At 42.9% G+C, this 20,307-nt stretch overlaps 1 protein-coding gene across 4 annotated transcripts in view; it reads right to left on the bottom strand.

The window, feature by feature from the left end:
- GALNT10 (polypeptide N-acetylgalactosaminyltransferase 10) overlaps window positions 1–19,878 on the bottom strand; it is an 86,747-nt gene extending 66,869 nt beyond the window's left edge. The window contains exons 1-2 of one of the 4 annotated variants that reach the window (XM_075715107.1): window positions 19,707–19,878; window positions 6,993–7,005 (exon numbers count right to left, since the gene is read on the bottom strand). In XM_075715107.1, the coding sequence (XP_075571222.1) occupies window positions 6,993–7,005; window positions 19,707–19,878 (185 nt within the window). Of the gene's footprint in view, window positions 1–4,693; window positions 4,712–6,992; window positions 7,006–19,701 lie in introns of all 4 variants that reach the window. The other 3 variants (XM_075715108.1, XM_075715106.1, XM_075715109.1) reach the window with 3 other exon arrangements.
- Between the last annotated feature and the right edge of the window lie 429 nt (window positions 19,879–20,307).

Raw genomic sequence — 20,307 nt, 5'->3', positions numbered from 1 at the left:
TCTGGAAAGCCTCTCCCTTCCTTTAGGGAGTGCTTCTATACAAGCCTTCAGCTGCCACCAGCTCAACATGCTTTGCCTAACTTTGCATTTGCTCATGCCAAATTACTGTATTAAAAAGCCTTCCATGGCTTTGGCCTTAAAGTCAACTCAAGCAAAACATTCTGGAAAACCAGCTATTTCAGCTGTTCCAATGGCCCAAACATGCATTCCTGTATGGAAGGGTTGAAGCCAACTGAAACAACTTGCCCAACAGGCAGGCAAGCATGTCCAGCCCAAAACAAATAGCATACATTCAGCACAACCTCACGGTCTGTGAGCAAAGAGGCCCACACCCCTGAGGACAGTCTACCATCCAGATCCAGCGAGAACTGGGAGAATGATATACTGCAAGTGGAAATCCCCTGAATAAACACATTAACTTGTGCTTCAGATTGCAGTGAAGCGGTCCAAACACCATGTTAACCTTCCCCAACTGTACCTTCCCAATACACGTTGTTTTGTGGGTCAGAGAAAAACAACTGTCACACAACTATGCTATCGCCGTGTCTTTTTAATGCAAGCAGCTCAACCTCTTTTTATCCATGCTGCTCTGGAGGAAGCACCTCTCTCAAACAAGGCAAATCTGCAAAATGCTTTCAAGAACAGAGCAGGAACAGAGGAGCAAGGCTTGTGCTAGAAAACTGACCTCTCTAGGTAAGATGTTTTACAAAGAAATTATCTAGCACAGTGATAGAAGAGGCCGAGCGCAACGTATTTTGGATTCACATCTCCTGGGAAACTTAAGGGAGATAAACAGCCCTGTCATACTTTGTTCTCTTAGGAAAGAAATGTTTTTTGCAACCCCATAGATTAATGCACTCACTGCCTTCAGTGCTTAGTCTCTGATCTCGGTGCAAAGTTCGTAAGAACTGCCTCCCACCCTTCTTTCAGAACACAAAACACTTCAAAATTTGTCTTCAGCTTTTAAGTGCTCAATAGCCACATAGTTTCCCAGTAATGCTTTTGCTGACTGACCACTTAGCAGGCTTTCCTGTTACTTAACAGTAATTGCACAGCAAATACGGAAACAGTCATCCATTCCCACTGCAGAACCTTTAATAAGGATAGATAATTACACAGCTTTTGATACATCAGAAGATTGCAAAGCAAGCAGAAAACAATTAACATTTCACTTATTGTAAAAAAATTTGTGATGATGTACATGACAATAGTGCTCTCTATAACCACACATTTGTTTTCAGGCTGAGTTGTAGTCTGACACGCTCTTGCAATTTCCAGTCAGAATCTGAACATCAACTTGATAAGCAGTTTCACAGCTGCTCATGGGTCCCAGCAGAAGCAACATAAACTGACAAGGTTCTGATTTTATTTTTTTTAAACCTTTTGCAGCTTTATAGAACTGAGCACCAAAATGTCAAAGGCCGACTGCAAGCTCAGAAAAATACCTCTGCACTGACTTCGTCTTCGAACCAGCAGCCAAGTTTTCCTAACACTGGTTGAGTAAGGGAAGATTGAATATAATCTTCTGCAAAAGTTAACTGCACTCACCACGAAAAGGTGACAACTCTACTGAAGCCACCAGCTCCTCCAAACTACCCGTAAAATGCAAGAAAGAACATAATCTATGTAGAACATGGATTTGGAAAGAGAGCACACCCAGAGCTTTCTTACAAACACATCTTTTAAGCTAAGAACTCTGCTTTACTGTTACACAAATTCACTTCTTTCCAATACACAGCCTTTTCAGTTAGATACACAGAATACAGCTAGTTGGAGCGTGCCTTTAAAATCCTAAAGCCCTAACTAAAAACCCAAACCAACACCACAGTCCGATAGAAGCACTCAATCCATGTTGGCACGCATAGCTGAGAGAGTCATGACACTCTTTAGGTTTGAGGCTGTAATCACTGTTTAATGGCAGAGAACCACCTCTTCTCACAGATCTTGGTAGGGACAGACCCAGGACAGTGGAACTTCTCTTTAAAAGCACATCTCTTAAGCACTTGTTATGTTCAAATCACCTGAAGAGCATATTAAATACTTGCAGCACCGCAGGTGTGTGAGCTGCCAACAACTCCACACAATGCAATTTTTCTGTAAAGTACAAATCCTATCATGTATGATCACCCAGTATTTTAGAAGCACTCACAGGTTCTGCAAAACAAACCAAAAGCATTTTACATGGCTATTGGACTATTGTCTTATGCAGCACTACCTAGTCTGACATACCCAGGGATTTTGGAAATGCTCTCCGAGGAACACAGACTTTTTTTTTTGTTACTGCTGAAGGACCACAACTACACAATCGCAAAACCCTAAAGAGTGACTCAGTGGCAGCATCAGTTCACAAAAAGGAAAACTGCTGCTGCTGCAAAAAAAGTCATACATTTACTTGAACTTATCTGTAACCCACAAGCAGCACAATATTACTTTGTAACCCACAACAGGCAGTACATCAACTTTGAAAGGAATGTAGAGTCAGCTTTCAAAGACTTCTAGAAAATGCCTGGAACATTTTAATAACTTAATTCTGACTTAAAGAAATCTTTAATTAAGACAGCATTTAGAAAGTATTTTCAGAACAATCTGGAATCCTGTGGAATGTGTTAAGGCCTCCAAGGAAGCTTGCTGTGGCTAAGAGCTGAGATCAGTTGTGACTTGGAGAAGGAAAGCAGCAGTCAGAAGTAGCCAGCTCCATTCAAGTCTTAACACACAATTTGCAATACGTCAGTATTTGGCACCAGGATCACCCCTGCCTATCCTTTATCACGTTCATCCGAAGCGTTTGCCACACGTTTTCCAAAAACACGGCATTACCCAAATCACAGTTATACCGGACTTGACTTATAAGAATTAACTGCTGCTTACTTTTATACTAGCAAGCCACTGCTAATCAGTGCTCCAGTAAAAAAAGCAAGCAAATTAGGTCAGGGGAGCTTAAGTGCTACTAAAATATGTTGCACAGTACCTTATATCCACAGCTCAGACAGCACTTCCTCACTCACAAGAAAGCAGCAGACAACATCTAAAGTCAGATGGCCAAAGGCTCTTTGTCTGGATACCAATAAACTTTCCTTTACTCTTTAGAGAAGGCTTATGCCTTGAAATGTCTATCAAGTACGTGCAGTTCCCAAGAGATTACTTTGAGGAGATTATACCCTGCTGGGGTGCTGTTTTGTAACTTCTTTCAACTACAACCTTTCCAAAGTAGAGCAGGTCTCCTTCTAGCAATTGAAACTCAAAGATGGAGCAGCAAAAGCCACAGCAGAGACATGTTTCTTTCTGAAAGCTGCCCATCCAACCAATTCCACTCTGTTTCTAGATGGTACATGACACTGCAAGATGCCAAAACAGCTTAATGTTTACAGTTTCTGTTATATACACACAAAAGAAAAGTGTTTACATGAGAGACATTTTCTTTCAATCCCAAGCTGTAGACCACTGGAGAAACCAGAGCTATTCTGACACATGAAAGCAAGAGAGGACATGCAATCCATCACCTCCAAGACTGCTGCTTTAGTGCAAGCACTTCCTGCGCCAGCTGCACATCAACCTCCTGCACCAGAACGCAGTTCCCACCTTTGAGCTGGGTGGGCGCCTCGGAAGCACATATTCAGTCCCACGGACTTGAAACATCCACCTTGCTGACTCCACAATGAAAAACTAAGGCCACTCAGGCAATCCCATTAATACAGATTAATAGTTATGTCAAGCACTGTGTCAGATCCACGGGATGCCAGCTACCTAGTACTACGAAACCGCCAGCCTTGCTAGATTTAGTGCCAAGTGTTTTGCCCAATGCAGCCCATTCTGCGAGCTGGGTTTGGGATAGGATATTGTCTGAGGACAAGATGAAGAAATGGACATTTACTTCCTCTTCTCCTTGAAGTCCACTGGTCTAGAGAAGTGCATTCAGTCTCATTCCTACATCAGCCTATGCAGTTGGAAACAGGCAGTTACTGACCCTCCTGTGGTCAGCGAACATGAAACTGGCAAGAACTGTATCAGTTCTCTTACTGGCCTACATTGGGCTTGATTGTAAACCACCATGAAGAGCAAGAATCGCTAGAGTAGCATCCCATTTCAGACTGGGCACACAGCTATACACCAAAGGTATAGGAGAAAAACCTGTAACAGTTTGACTATCCAAGGAATAAACGCAACCTTCCCTGCCCACCCTTTCAACCCCAAACAGATGAACTATGAAGATCTCGTGTGCAGTCAGAGGATAAAAGACTCAGCAGCATTCCTTGTGTTCTCTTATTGTCACTTCTCAGGAAAGGCAGAGCCGGTAAGCAGAAGCCAACAGCAAAGAAGCAAAAACTTGTAATACTGCAGGACTGACTGAAGTGATGGTACAGCATTATGTGAAAGGGAGGTACCTAAACTAACTCCTGACTAACTCCTGCTGCAAGCTGTGCCATTTGATTCTATGATTTCTCAAACATACAGCTTTCCAGGGACACAAGCCAGAATTTGTGGCTACTGGTTGAGCTACAATAAATCCCTTCAGAAAGCTGTTCTGCAGCTCCTTTGCTAAAAAGCATTGTTTAATGCTTCCACCATTTTCGCTGCAGATCACAGTAATCTCTTGCATACTCGCTGTAGGTTGTCCAAGCCAGTCTGCAGACTAGTAAGGAGGAAATTTTCATAACGTAAGCTAAAGCAGAAATTGCTTTGAACCGCAAAAGACACTTAAAACTTGAGGAGCCTCAAGAAACCAGCAACTGCTGCCTCTCTCCCTCCCCACTTTTTCAAGTATTACTATTTCTTAAGATTAAGATCTTTTGGAGGAGATTCATTATTACACAAAGAGTTTAGCCCCATTAGGTACTAAGCAGAATTGCTAAAGTCAGCATTAAATTCATAAGCCCAGACATGCAATTAAAATGTTGGATTATATTTCATTAAATTTTAAGAGTACTCTATAACCAAACAGCTTTCAGGGTCTTCTCTGCCAACCAGCTTCTGCTTTTGAGGAGCTGCTGAGAGTTTTTAGAGGCTTTAGAAGCTTTGTATCCTTTGATTTCAAACAAGATCCAGGTGCATGAACTGATCTGTTCTTTATTTAATTCCTGACCCTTTTTGCTGACTGTACACAGCACAGAACCAAGAACAGATTACACACACGCTGAATGGTGATGTGTTACACATTGTTCTTGTTTAGGAAGCCAGAATAGAATTCTAACTGCATAATCCAGCAGCACTGAACATATGCCCAAACTCATTCATGGTAAGCTGACAAAGTTTATAAATAGGATGGAAGAAAGTTTTCTTTGGTATTCTTTTCCAACTCCTGAACGGAAGAGATCACCTGAGTCTACGCACAAGTTTACCTTAACAGTGCATCACGACACTTCACCAGCAAGATACACAGATAGTTTGACAAGCTTCCACCAGAAGAGGAGGGATGAACACAGTGCCTCCCTGCTGATCTTCCAGTCAGAGCCATTGCCTTTCCTTTGCTACCCAGAAATAGCAGCCTTTCAAAGAGTCACCTGTATGCATATTTCTGCTAAGAAACCCAGACTGTACCTGCAGATACATCCAAAAGCCCATGTGAACCCATTACTAATGGAGCCAACTTCAATGAGCTTGGAAACATTTTGCTGAGGACATCCTGTTGTTGTGAAGGTGTGACTCACAAATGAGGTAAGCCGATCTCCTCTTAAACGTTTAGACCTTTAACAACTGTAGTAAGGAATTAAAAAGAGATTAAAAATAATTAAGGTGTCAAAGTCAGATCCTTTCACAGCTGTGACAAGCTAAGGAAGAAGAAACCCGGTCCAGAAATCTCATGCCTGAGCCAGCAGATTCAAGTATGAAGCAATTACAAAACCTAGAGACACCACACACCAGAAGACTGAAAATGCCCAAGACCTTTAAACACCGGATTCAGTCACCAGTGAAAATCTGTCTGTCCCTTTTCAGAAAGCTCTGCAGTACTTGTGGCACAGTATAAAACCAAATTATTGCACTGCTGAGAAGCTGCTTTTTTTTGGAACAAGTTCCAGCAAACAATCTAATTTTTAAGGCATTTTCTATAGATCAACTTTAGGGAAGGAAAAATAAATATACCTTCAGTTGATGTTACTTTATGGGAAGCAGTCTTCCTTTGCGTGTTTTACTTTCTCCTTGCAGATTTCTGACTGGGCCTCCTGTGTGCTATAGAAATACAAATCAATCCTCATGAAGCCATCACTTTTCCCTAAAGGGCCCAAAGAATTTAATTCTGTTTTTCTAATTATCTCAGGAGTTACCCAAAAGCAAGAACTTCACAGGCTACCAAAAAACAGACCTAAAATAGCTTTAAAAACTCTTAATGTGAGGAAAAATTCTACACAAAAAAAAGCATAAGACAGGTAAGTCACAGATGCAGTGAGCTCAAGACACTTATTTCATAACTGGGATTTAACTGGAAATAACTTGGCTTCTTGCATTATTTCTTTAAATATTAATAGCCAAATGTCTACTCTACAAAAAGTAGCAGTCTAATTTTGATAGTAGCAGGTTAATGCTATGCAGCAGTATAATACATTCTTTTTCTAGTTTTCAGGGATTCTCTAACCTCTTGCGACTTCCCTTAATCCAAGTTGTATTGAGCTGCTCTGACAAAAAGATTTCAGAGGGGAAAACAAGCAGTTTTCATAAATAAATACTGGCAAAGTTCAAATACAGACATCAATTGTGATAAAGGGAGCAGGGCATTTTCATTGTGCTCCCATTTATATTGAATAGAAAAATTTTGGCGTACTCCAACATAACTGACAAGATATGAAAAATAGCGTAAGGCAGGAGAACATCTTTTACAGCACTTGAGTGATGGCTACATCTATGATCTAGAGGGCTAAATCCACAAGAAACTTTGATATCACAGTCCTGTGCATCTCGCAGCTCAACTTCCAGCTTTGCGATTCCCACACTGGGGTCTGTGTCCTTAAGGAAGGTCTGTAGGAACCCGCAGGATCAAATTCAAAACAACTGGGCAAGACCGGCTTTTGACCTCTGGTTTCTCCAGGTCTTAGGCACATGGCCCTTACATACAGGGTGGCCTCTATATCGCAGAAGAATCAAACACTCATACCTATTTGCATGCTTTGATGCCTGAGCTGTTCCTCGCAAACACAGAGCAGGGGTTATTTGTTATTTTGCACAGTCAAAGCAGGGGGGCAAAGCTGATTGAGAGCTGTAGCTACTGCACCGCAACTCTTGAGTAAAAGCCATCAAGGAAGTGTAGCAGGGCACCGTCCTCCTCTCCTCTCCACCCCAGGGCTTTGAATGCCAGTACCCCGAGTCCCACACGGCTCGTGCAGAACTTGGGTCCAATGAGCTATGCTCTGAACTCAGCGTCCTTGACAAGAGGCGGATGACAGCTGGGCTTCAGGGAGGAGGAGGAGGCACCAAGAGCTACGCAGAAGCAAAATGTGAGCATGTACCTCAGGCGCTTGACTCACAAGAACTCTGGATCCAGGATGTCAGGTCTGGAGAGGATCGGCTGGTTTCTGAGGATCACTCTCTGCCTGAGCCCTTAAAGCCACTTAGGCCTAAATCCACAAAAAGAGTTGGGTACCAAAGTCTCTCACTTCCTAGGGCTTTCAGTTCACTCTGGCATAACCAAAGCATACAAATACCTGCATTACATAAACAGTGATAGATTCAAACACAAACAGTTTTCTAAATGAAGAAGAAATTAAGGGAAACACACAGAGAAAGGCACCAGTTGTCCTCCCAGTTAAACCTTAACTGATTTGGAAGACAGCATGTCAGTTACACACAGATAACCCTAAAAATAACTATTTTCCATTCCTACCATAAAACCAATCCATAAACCACTGCATTTCTCATGTTCTGTCCATTCAGCTTTTTCTACACACAACCACGTTTCTCCCACTTCATCCTGCAGCACTGGTCCCACTAATCGCTGACATATGCTCCGGCACAGAGCATTTCCTCTGGCATGCTTTAAAAAGAAGCACTGTCACCAGAGCAATGTAAGTGCTGGCAAATATGGTCTGTCAGGTTTTGTTTTCAAGGACTATAAAAATAGACTTCACTGCATTAGGCTTGAAAACTCATACCCTCTAGAAATAATTTTAACAAACAAGTTTTCAGATGACTTGTTATTGTTTTGAAATATCCAGAGAGAAAATCTGTAGTTTTATATTTCATTTAACATTTTCAGGGTAATATTTGAGTTTTTACATGACTGACAATTCCCAGGTAATTTATCGGCAATGCCAGTGCTCTCTGCTCACGTGCATCAATTCACAGCTTCTCAGATGTATTTCTACTATGAGCAGCCTCTTATAAAAATATCAGCACTTGGAAAGCCACAAGACATCACTTGTTTCCAGAGCTCAGGCCTTTCACCCATGGTAACCAGTATTATTTTATGCTGATAACAGCTTTGGCCAAAACGCAAGGAAAAGGGTCTTGGCACAGATTGAGGTTCAAGACACTTTCTCGCTAGCTTGTAATTACTTTGCCAAGGACTCTTTTTCTGTAATCAGCTGGCACGAGTTCCTATTTGCAGAAAATATGCAACTATGGTGAAAGAAAACCTATTATCTTTTATACACAGATACTCTGCAGCAATCAAAAATCAAGGACAACACAAGCAGGACCTTTGCATGTTGTAGATAATACTTTTCCAATCGTCCACATCCCCATTTGCAGAGTACACAACCTGTTTCTGATCTTCAGATGCAAGCTGGGGCAGAACGGGGAAAGAACCACATTTCCAAAGAATCAGCAGCAATAGCAGGAAAATGGCAACAATGATAACTTGCATAGTCCTCTGGTCTCTGTACGTATACCCAAATACACTTCTGCCAGTTTCTACATCAAAATCCCCGGTCTTGCAATACTCGCAGATGTTTTTGCAGCTTACTTCCATGTTCTCAGAACCAGGCAAGCAAAATAATTTTGAGAAGTCTCATTCCAAACACTGTAATTGTACCAATATAACTTCTTTGCTCTTGTGAACAAGAGCTGGGAACAGATGCCGGTTTTCTGAAGGGAGGTTTGGGTTTGTTTTTTTTTTGTTTGTTTGTTTTGGGGTTTGGGGTTTTTTTTTTTTCAGGCTAAATTAGTACCTTGAATCAGATTCCAAAACAGCCACAAAAAAAATTAGGCAGCATGCAACAGCAAAACATCAATAGGAGTTTTAGAAACTTCCAACACAGTAAGCTGCAGCCTGAGAATCAAAGTGAAGTGGCAGTCCAGAGCATATTTGGTGAATCAGCAAAACTAACATGCACACACGTGGAAAAAAAGGGTTATTCCTTATTACTTGGCTATCACACACTACACCCTGGCAACCTGGAAGATATATGAGAAGACAGAAGATAATCACAGGGTTCACTTTTTTGAGATCCAGCACAATCCTGTTATGTAGTGGCTAACATGAACTCACAGTTGGGCTAAATTTAAGTGACCTTCTGTAATGTTTCAGAAAATAACTTATTTGCCTAACTGAAGCCCTTTACAACACAGTTATGGCTGTATCTATCTAGCTTTTGGGGTTCTGATTTTCTTTAGTGAGGGAATATATTTTGCTTTTAGTTACCTGAGCTGAAAGTACAGTCTCTAAAGAGAGCCAGTTTCAAGGAAGCAGAGTTAAGATTAAAGTCAGTCTGAGCAGAAGTGAAAGAGCTGCTCGCTCTTTTAAAAATAATAACATAAAAAAAGGAGAAAACCAAAAAAATCTTACAGGATGCCAGACCTGGTTATGTGGTTATTTTTGTATCATACCCTAGATCAAAGTCACTAAGACTCTTCTTTTTCAAAGGAACATCACACTCTAAGACATCTTTGAAAACTTTGGTCTAAACATTAAGAACACTCAAACTCTGTATTACCTGTTTTATTTATTAAGCAACAGCTCATGCTTACTAGTCCCTGTGAAAATTTCTTCTTTGGACTTCATCTGAAGGCTGAGAAATGTTAGGTAAGCTCAAGAAAGAAAGAAAAAAAAAATCTACCTCTTTTCCATCATGGAGAAAAAAATGTTTTGTTGCTAGTGTCATGAACTAGGTAAAAGTAACTTCCCAAATTTGAACAGTAGTAAGGTAATTTGCAAAGACAAGCCTACACAATCTTCCACTGAGAAAAAACAAGACTGGCTACTAGAGGTTTTAGAAGTTACATCTTCCAAATAACCATAAGCAAAGATGGAGAAGAGGATGACTTTCCTTTGAAAAGTCACCTTAGCTTGCACATGTAACTGCAAGCAAAGGATTTCAGGCTTTAGAGATCAAGCAGAGCAGAACTTTTCATAACAACTTAATCTTGTAAAAACAGTTGTTCAAGAGGGCAGAAGCAAAGCAGCTCTGCATGTAGGAGGGACAGCTGACAGTGTTTCCAGATAAGATTTGATAAAGCCCTAAAATATCACGAGAGTTTGACTAACAAAGACAAAATGTCACTCTAATCAGATTTTTGGAAAGGAAGAGTAGTCAAACAAGAAGGTAGAGTTCATTCATCCAGGAAGTTCTTGCAGCAGACAGACTGATGTAATGTTATTCTGTAAATCCTTTATTTTTATGACCAAACAGCTCTACAGCAAGAAGACAGAGACCTCCAAGTTAAGACACAAGTTCAAATATTTGGACCTGGAAAAACACCCTTCAACATTTGTTAACCCCTTGGTTGGCCATTATTTCAGTAAACAGCTCCAGTTTCTGTGCATTTAAAAAAATACTCTGAAATACCTTTTGAAAGTTTGACTTCAGCAGTAAAGTGAACCACAACCACACAGAAGAGGCCAAGTTCTCTATTTGAAAGCTACATCAGGGAAACATGTCAGGTCACTGCGACATCAGCTACACATGACATACATGCGAGAAATACATACTAGTGTTGAGGGGAGACATTCTGAAGAGAAATTAGTTACCTTGCTGCAGAGGCAATGCTCAGCTTAACATGGAGGAATGCCAGCATTCACTACTTTGAAAGACAGTTTTTAGAAGTTGCTTTCTGCTACTTGTTGGGCTAATTGGGAAGAAAAAAGTATTACAGTTGAAATTACTAAGGAGTTGAGACTGGAAGACACAGTCACTGAATAAACTTTAAGAATGACTTCACCAGGTTGGGCAGCACTACACAGTCAAGCCATCGCTGACTCCGTTCTCCTCCCCTTCCTTTGCTTTCTATTTCTGGCTGAGGAAAAAATCATAATACCCACAGGAGTTACACCAACTCACTTAAAATAGGGCTTCCATTTTAAACCCTTAATATGTTTAAACTGCTTATCATTTCAGTTTGACTCACTAATACAGAAAAGCAAAGGATACAGTAATATAAACCAAGTTTTGTAGGGTGCAAATATTAAGCAGTCAGCTACTGTTTAGTAATTACCTCTAAGTGTGCTCTTGCCCACTATAGTTGTAAGACCTCCGAGAGCACCTAGACTAAGTGAGTAATTTCTTCCTTGACTCACACTGGTGGCAACATGTTCCTGTGTTTATATCATGACCTCCAAAAGAGGAAAGTCTGCTGAATGCCACCAACCATCGGTAAAGTTAATGAAAGCTGTGGTTTAGTTCAGATGCCTGGACAGAGTTGCAGTAAGACCCAAAGAAGTCAGACCTTAGAAACAAGCTGGATGACATTTCCTCAAACTTTCTGAATATACTCATGAGGGACACTACTCGCAATAGCTGGCAGTCTGTGTTTCCAAGAAAGTGACAGGCAGAATAAATAAAATATTTTTATATTTTTATTCTTGTGAGCTACAGAAGATAAGACATTAATGGTCATCAACCTTAGAAAGATAACATCAAAGTGGGAAGGCATGAAGCTGTAAGAGAGGAAACTCCGTGACTGGGATAGCAGAGAGTTCAGTTGTAACATCAGCAGCAGCTTTTCTACTGAAGTAAGTTTCTTCCCTGGGTATCAGCAACACTGGAACATTGCTTATACTCCACTGTAACTGTAGTTAAAAAGCCTTAATTATAGATATATGCTCTAGAGAGCTCTCTTTTAACCCTGGAGCTCAGATTAGAGAAAATGGAGGAACTGCAAAAGGGCAGAGAGAAGAGCTAATTATTTAGACAGAAAAGCAAGCTTAAGAACCAAGAAATGGTAGACCTCCCTTCTTTGAAGCCGCAATTTAAAGCTTCATCAAGTTTATGAACAATAAGGAGACACATCAAGCGACATATCTCTTTTATTTTAGGGGGTGCACAGGACCTTGATTGTAGAGCTGCCAGCAGATCTCAGACACAGTAGAAGTTACTTTTCTACCCAGGCACTTGAAAAGGAGGGACTGCCTGCAACTTATTGTGGTACATATTGATTTACTTATCTGTAGCTTTCTCCAATCGTTTGCCAGACCCTTTAAATCTAATAAAAGAGGCATAGTCTGACAAGTCAGACATAATTTGATATCCAGTACTACTTGTATTCTTAACAAAGCTGTGTAGATAAACACTCCCATCCTTGTTACCTATCCATCATCTAGCCAGGGTAACACAAAATGCAAGAAATATCACCACAAGTGTTGGTTACGCTGATAGAAAAGATACCATTACCACTGAGAGGTTGCACTTCATGTTGAATAAAGCGGGACCGGTAACACCGGGTTGTAAGAAGTGATAAGCAGCATGCCAGATCTGAAGGTAAAACCACAAGTAGACTCTTAAAGAGATAACGGAGAATTTGAAAATTTATTCACTACAAACAAGACAAAGGGCAGTCCAAAAGTAGAACATAAAAATTTAAAATTAGAAAGGGGGGGGCTATTATCCCTGGATTTGGAAATGAAGCATCATGCTGTTATACTCCTGAAAGTGACTCCAGCATCAGGATTTGTGCAGGAGTCTCTGAAATCGGATATTTGCACTTTCTGTTAACTGCTAAAAAACCCCACCAACAGCTATCGGTTTTACAAACAGTCTGGGACCTAAACTCAAGTCAGAGTGTCTTTTATCCTTCTCTCTAGAAGCAGAGGAATCCCAGGCCAAGCTGTATCTAGAAAGAACACATGGGTGGCCAAACTGCACTAGGACTGACCAAAATCATTCTGTCCAGGGACATTAGCTCAGGTTAAGACAAAGTGCAGATGTAGGGCAGAAAGGCTGTTCCCAATTTGATTACAGAATAGGAACAGATAGATAGAAAGTTAACAAAAAGTAACTATTCAGCTTTAACCCAATCTACTTCAGCCTGATTTAAGTAACATTTAAATATTATTTTAAATGAATGATTATTTAAATAATCATTAATGGCTGGTTGCCATCGCAGTATATCCCATCAGAATAGCCAGTTTTTAATCCATTCAGCTATGGAAAAATTCCTTTCCAGTTCTCTAGTAAAGGTGATCCAGAAGAAAATCTATGCATATACTCAGGTCACTTAACCTGAGAGTACCTGTTACTACTAAAAGATTTCATATGCACAAAGGCACTGAAGCTACCTCTCTCCCTGTGTCTACACAGTATCATGCATTATTCATGCTACTATCAAACAATTCAAAGCAGCGTAACTTAGAGGTTACTCTACGGAGTGAACAGGATGGAAAACATCAAGCGTGATGGACACTAGAGAGAGAGTCCTCTGATATCACAGTAGTTTTGTTTACATAAGCATTTACACCATCCTGAAGTGCCATGAAACTCAGCACAGTGCACTCCAGTTAAGGTTCACTCCGTAACAGCCTACCAACGACAGCTCTGCTAAAGTCAACATGATACCAAGCTAGCAGGTTGAAACGCCTGCCTCCATAGCGGATCAAAATGAATTTCTGTAGCACAATTTTTTTTCTAGTGATATTTCAAGCACACAGTAGAATACCACCTACAGACTCCTAATGCACCCCATCAGCTCTTTACTTTCCAGAAGGAAGCTGAAGGCTACCTGCCTGTGTCGCCTGGTACAGGAAATGGATGCAAAGAAACAGCGTGCAGATCACTTTTACACCTGGATAACAATTTCCTCAAAGTTTAAGTTAGACAGGATCTGTTCCTACCCAATGGAACGAAGGTTACAGTTGGCTCCACAGGGAAGCAAATACTAGAGTGACAGGAAGGTTAACTGCAGGTCTTCATCTTTTTATAGTGACGCCTGTAACTGTATTTAAACAGGGAGCAGGAAAGGATTCTATATAACTGAAAGTCTGGTCGATAGCATTGTTCTGCCCAATTTCACCAACACTCCTCACTGGCGGTAAGAAACTTTGCATTAGTTTATCAGTCCACTTAATCAAATGCATGGCAATTATCTGCCAGGAAATTTATAACTATAGTTGCTCTTAAATCCTGCTGTCTCTCATGATTTGATCCATACTCATACAGGAAAAAAACACACAGCTTTGGAGATCCCTGTATGATTACAGTTTGCACTGGTAACCTAAAAAGTAGTCCAGATGCCAGGAGCCAAACAGTTTTGCTGCTGAAATCTTCCTTCCATGAAGAAAGGTAACCATTGCAGCTATTAAAAACTGCATTACGGAGCATGTTTGCATGACGAAACACAGAATGACTAGTCCAGTAACAGGAGCACCTGCTCCATGATAGAGATAACCTCCCCTAAAGAACAGCAAGTATAATAAACCTTTTATTTTCACACAGCATTGGAGACCTAGAACACAGCCCATTTGTTCATTCAGCTCTGTGTTGCCATTACAGTGAAGATCACCAGAAGGAATAATGAGACCCTGAGTGAAGACCACTGAAAGCTCCAGTTTCCTAATAAACATCTCTTCCAAATTTTACTTTGCACTTCTCAGCTGTGAGATGGTTTAGACACTTCATGTTCACTTCAGCTCACGTTGCTAATCAGAAGTGCGGTCCACACTTATCTAGTCCAGGAAAACCTGCTTGCTTCACAAATGCACTGATCAACTGTAGAGTAGCCCATACTGGAAATCAGACACTGTTACATTAAAACATGCTCATTCAGCTCTAGCACTTGCTTTTCAGTCCTTAGATGCCAATTGTTTTACACTATGCTTTCCAAAACAAGCTTTTCAAAGTTTGCTTTTGTATCAGCTGATGAGTGACTAGCAAATACAACTGCCAATGCGGCAGTCTCCAAGAGGTCTGTGAGGAGCCAAACCCCAGAGCTCAACAGCAGTAGCAAGGTCTAGGGCACAACCAGTCTAGCTGCCAAAGGAATCTGCCTAGGAAGTACGGTAAGTCAGTTTTTCTATTTACCTCTGACTGGCAGAGAGCAGAAAGGTTTTCCTCTCACTTTTCCCAAGCCCTTCTCCTCCCTCCCCAGCCTTGGCAGCACAGAGTCTGCTAAACCACCCGATTCCTTATTAGCTTTCGCCAGCCACAACACGAAGCTGACAATCCTTGACAGCTTCATAGCTGCCCCCAGGTCAGAATGGCAAAGCCGATCATCTTCCTCTGCTGAGGAGGACACGAGCAGCAGCAGCAGTCTGGAAGGCAGCACAGCATCGCTCCCCACTCAGCTCATTATTAGGGCTACATTTTCAGCAGTACTGGCTGGGAACTTAAGCTTTGCCTTTAGTGCAATTAAGCTTAAAGACCCCAAACTCTCCAAGAGGACCATTCTTGCTTTTCAATCACAAGTTTGCAGCTGGTTTCTCACTCACAACCTACCAGCAGGCAGGTACATCCCACTTCAGCCAGCTGGCAGCAGAGGGCACCACACAATCACCTATGTGATTTATATACTTCCATCATGCTCGTGACTGAATTTATAGAGCACAAATTACTACTACAACAAGCTACAGGGTGAACCCATAAAGCATGCATCATATCAGATAAAAACGCATGCAATGAAAGGCAGCTAATTTGCTACAATTCTTTTAGCCAGCAATTCAAAGGAAGAGATGTTGAAGCTTAGTATCTCCGAGTTCAAATGCCACATTCCCATAGCAGCAGGTATCACGCAGAGCGTGGATCTCCAGCCTGACCAGACAGCTACGGAGTAATATCTCTGCAGAGCATTAGAAGTCACGTAACTACTTGTATTAGCCAAGCACAAACCACTTGTCCACAAACTAACTCATCTGTGTTTTACATACTGCAGGACTATGTATCAGTTGAACATTTCAGCTGGGGATGTCCAACAGCCTCCGAGGCAGACAGTGGAGATTCACGAGACAAAACAAATAGCTGCATTTCTCTTCTTTTTCCTACCCCTACACCTACAGATCATATGTTTTTACCTATGGACTACTTGTTAAGAAGAAAGGAAAAGATTAAAAGACAGTAAAGTCAATCTGCATTACATGAGCATACTGATAAACCACATACTGGTGAGCAAAAAAAGTATATTGATGGAGAAGTTACTAAGCTCATACTTTTGCTGTCAGCAGAAACACTTTAGTACCTCGATACCATCATCCCCATTTAAAGCCATGACACTAGCCAAACCTGTTAAATGCCATGAAAAAAGGACTTCCTAGTTCCTGTCATCTGCTGAGTGACTGTACATACACACTGATAAAGGACACTTCTGAGCATGCAGCTATGGCATAGAGTAACTCAATGCATCAGCTTTTCTAAAGAGGTCTGCAGCATGACCTTGAGGCCAAGACCTCGATGACTTAAGGCCATCCCTACTCTGCAGAGCAAGAAGCACCCAACAGAGTTGCAGAAGAATAAACCCAAAGGCATAAGGAAAGAATACAAAGAATACAGACCTAATCTACCTTATTAAAGGAATATGTTATTTTCAGCCACCATAATGTTTCCCCTGAACATGTAAATACAGAAGCAATTAGCTGCCTAGGCACTTCTGCAGAGACCATTTAGCATAATCTTTCCTAGAATATATTTACATGGCTTCCGATTGCTTAATTTTCTGACATGTTTGTTTCAGGCACTAGAAAGATTAAATAAGGCAAAATCGCCTACGCTGATATATTGCCATTTTGAAGGTAACATGCAGCATAAGATAGACAACAAAACAAACTCCTGGCAGGTTTTAAACTTCAAAATTTTAGCATCACAACTCTGTGTTCTAGGGATTGCTTTATAGCTTTAATTCAACTGTTTCTTAAAACCTTTTTCCCCCTTTTGCTGTTACTCTAAAAGATAAAATTACTGACTGAAAAAGCAGACACCATTTAAAGAGAAAGAATGAGCCTGGACAGAGATTTCATTGAAAAGCTCAATTCTGTATCACATCCAAAATGTCCTCAATTCAAAGATTAGCCTGCAAAAAAAGGCAAATTAAAGCCAGAAACATAAGAAAATCTTTTCTGACAGCTAAGAATATAATTTTTTATGATATAGCCTCCTATCATCTAGAGTTTTTGTACTGAGAAATCAGCTCTTCTGAACAGCTTCATGAACAAGCAGACAAACAGCATATTCATTTACAAGCTGGAAGTTGATTAGTAAGTACAAAAACCATGAATGCTTGTCAGGACCAAGGAAGAAAGGCTGTAACCATTGAATCTGAGGATGCCCAAAAAACTCTCTGCAGTCAGCTGGCAGATAACTCTATGACAACAGTAAAAAAAAAAAAAAAAACTAAAAACAAAAAAACAAAACACATTTGGTTTGTCTTTATTCTGCTTCATCTAAAATTATTTTTACCAAGACAGCCAGTTGTCCTTTAGGTATGTTTTTCCTTGCTCAGTGTAACAGGAGCTTTCGTTTCAGGGGCCAATCCTTCAAAAAAAATGGGCATACAATACAAGTATATCTTCACTCACAGACCCACTGCAGCCCATAACTCCACGTTAATTAGACTGGAAGATGAAGCCTTCAGCCTAAAACCCAGTAACTCTGATTTACACAAGCGCAGAGAGGTTTTATTGCAAATTCTCCTGTAAGCTGCACAGACGTTTCCTGCCCAGCTCAACACACCATCAAAACAAAAGCAGATCTCAATTTACTGACAGCTGCCATACTTACACAGACATAAAGAAAAATGGAGTCAACATTCTGTACAACGCAGGCAATACAGGATATCTAAATACCGAGAACACTGAACATACACAGAAATCAACAGTCATGTACTGCACCATAGGAACTGCCTGGCTTACAGCTACCCAAAGCCCACAGTAGGAGGACAGTTTTGGAAGACCAAAAATAAAAAGTCAGCCTGTCACTGTTTTTTTTCTTCCCTTATAGATTTAACCAGAATTAACTGCTACCTCCAACAAGGAACTTTGAAGCCTCCTAAGAATAATTACCAGCTTTCTCCTCATAACCTCTGGAAGACATGTGATTTTTACAATGGTCTTCATTTTGCTATAACACCATACCACGTGAAGCTATGGAGCAGTGGACTACAGGGCTTGATTTTTATCAGTCAGGCAAAACAGATTCCCTGCATCCAACAGAAATACAAGCATAAGGCAGTGACATCAGGAACTCCAGGCACGTAATGATCACCATGTACATTAAAGGGATTTCTGTGCAGGTTTGAGGGTCTGCTACAAATGTATGTGTTATGGCAGGTAACAGCTGACCCCTTTCCCTACCAGCACAGGACACTACAAGGATATGACCGTGCTTATCCTTAGACCTGCACTAAATGCTTGAATCTGAAAAAAACATTCCTTCTGGGAAGGAAGAGCTCAGCCTCTGTTTGACGACACCTCTTTTTGAGAGCCTTCTCTCCCTCAGAGCAGAAATTGCCACAGTAGGTTTCTCTACCTTTACGGTGCAGTCATATCAGCAAATCTCCAAGGAGGGAAAGATTTAGACAACTAAGAGTTTTAAGTGGTTTTCAACAAGCAGAGCCTTGCAGAGTGGGAGCTGAACTGATAGCTACACACTGACATTTCAAGCTTTCAAGTCCCAATCATTCTTAATGGTACAAAGCCAAACCCAGAAGGGGATAAAGCAATTACACAGCCAAAACTAAACGCAGCTAAACTGAGCTTCCAAACGTCTAATTTGGGTGATCTAGCCTTCCTGTCTCGCACACTAAGCAGAAGGATTTGTCTGTTAAATTTACTACTACACCAGTGGGACAAGAAAGGAATGCAGTCATGTGCTGCAATATCGGCAGGCCACGTATCCAGCAAGCATCCTCTGCCTCTCTCAGGAAGAGTTATCCACTCCTCTTTTCCCAAAGGAGGATCAGTACACAGACATAATCTTCAAGCTCCACCCGGTAGTTTCTGCTAGCCCTTGCCTTAAGCTCTGCGGGGACCCAGAGCTAACGGGTGATGCTCGTTCCCTGTACCTTTCCAAGGCAGGCGAAGAGAAATAGCACAGAAGGTGCACCCTCGAGAGACAGAATTATTGTCCTTTTCTTTACAAGGATGGGACAAGCTCCCCTTCCTCACTCCTTGGAGCAAGGAGCAAAGACTTCGCTTTATCCCCTTATCAAGCCCAGCCAAAAAAAGGCAAGCAGACCCTCCAGTCCCCGCATCCGCGAACTGGCGAGAAAGTACTCGCGTTCCCCCTCCAACCCGGACATATGCTACAGAGAAGCAGCTCCTTCCTCAGGGGCACAGGAGCCCCCCCCCCCCCCCGCACTTCTCTCCCTCGCCCCCTCCTCCATAACGGGGCGGCTGCTGCTTCTGGCCCCCGCCCCCCCGAGGTCCCCTCCTGCGCCAGGGGAGAAGGACGCACGCCGCCCCTACGCAAACGCTTCTGCCCCCAGCTCAGGCGAAGGCGGCTGCTCCCGCTCCCGCTCCCGCTCCCACGGGAGCCCCCCCCGCCCCTCACCCAGCCCCTCCCGCCTCCCCCGCCACGCACACGGGGGGCCGCTCAGCCCCCCCGCCACCCCCGCGCTCCCCCCGCCGCCACTCACCGGCGCTTCGCCGGCCGCTGCCCCCGGCGGCCCCGCGGCGGCGGCCCCCTCCCCGCCGGCCGCCCCGCCGCCCTCCAGCTGCCGCTCGCGGTAGAGGGACCAGAGCCCCACGTTGGGCAAGAAGACGAGGGCGGTCAGCGCCAGCCCCACCGCCTGCAGCAGCCGCTTCTGCTTCCGCCGCATCGGAGCCGCTGCCGGGGAGGAAGAGGAGGAGGAAGCAGGGAGGGAGCGCAGCGCGGCCCGGCCGCCCCCGCCGCCGCCCTGAGGGAGCCCAACTTTCCCCCGCGCGCGCGGCGGCAGCGGCGGGCGGCAACTCCGGCACTTCCGCTCTGCTCGGCGCGCGGGGGGGGGGCGTGGCCTCTGAGGCCCCGCCCACCGCCGGCGGCGGCCCCGCCCCGCCCCGCCGAGCCCGCGCCCGTTCCCGCCCCGCTAATGACTCCCCCTTGACGGTGTCCCTGTAACGACCCTCCAACAACGACTCCCGGAGGAGGCCGTGGCACCGGCGGGTGCCTGGGTGGGCGCCGCGGGAGCGGGCTCGGAACCGGCCGTCGGCTGGGGCAAATGAGGGCGGTTAATTGCTCCGGAGCGGCTCCGCAATTAGCGGCCCGGCGG

This window comes from Pelecanus crispus, chromosome 8 (assembly GCF_030463565.1).
Source record: "Pelecanus crispus isolate bPelCri1 chromosome 8, bPelCri1.pri, whole genome shotgun sequence".
Classification (NCBI taxonomy): domain Eukaryota; kingdom Metazoa; phylum Chordata; class Aves; order Pelecaniformes; family Pelecanidae; genus Pelecanus; species Pelecanus crispus.
The sequence above is the reverse complement of the archived record's forward strand: the minus strand, read 5'-3'. Positions and strand labels throughout refer to the sequence as shown.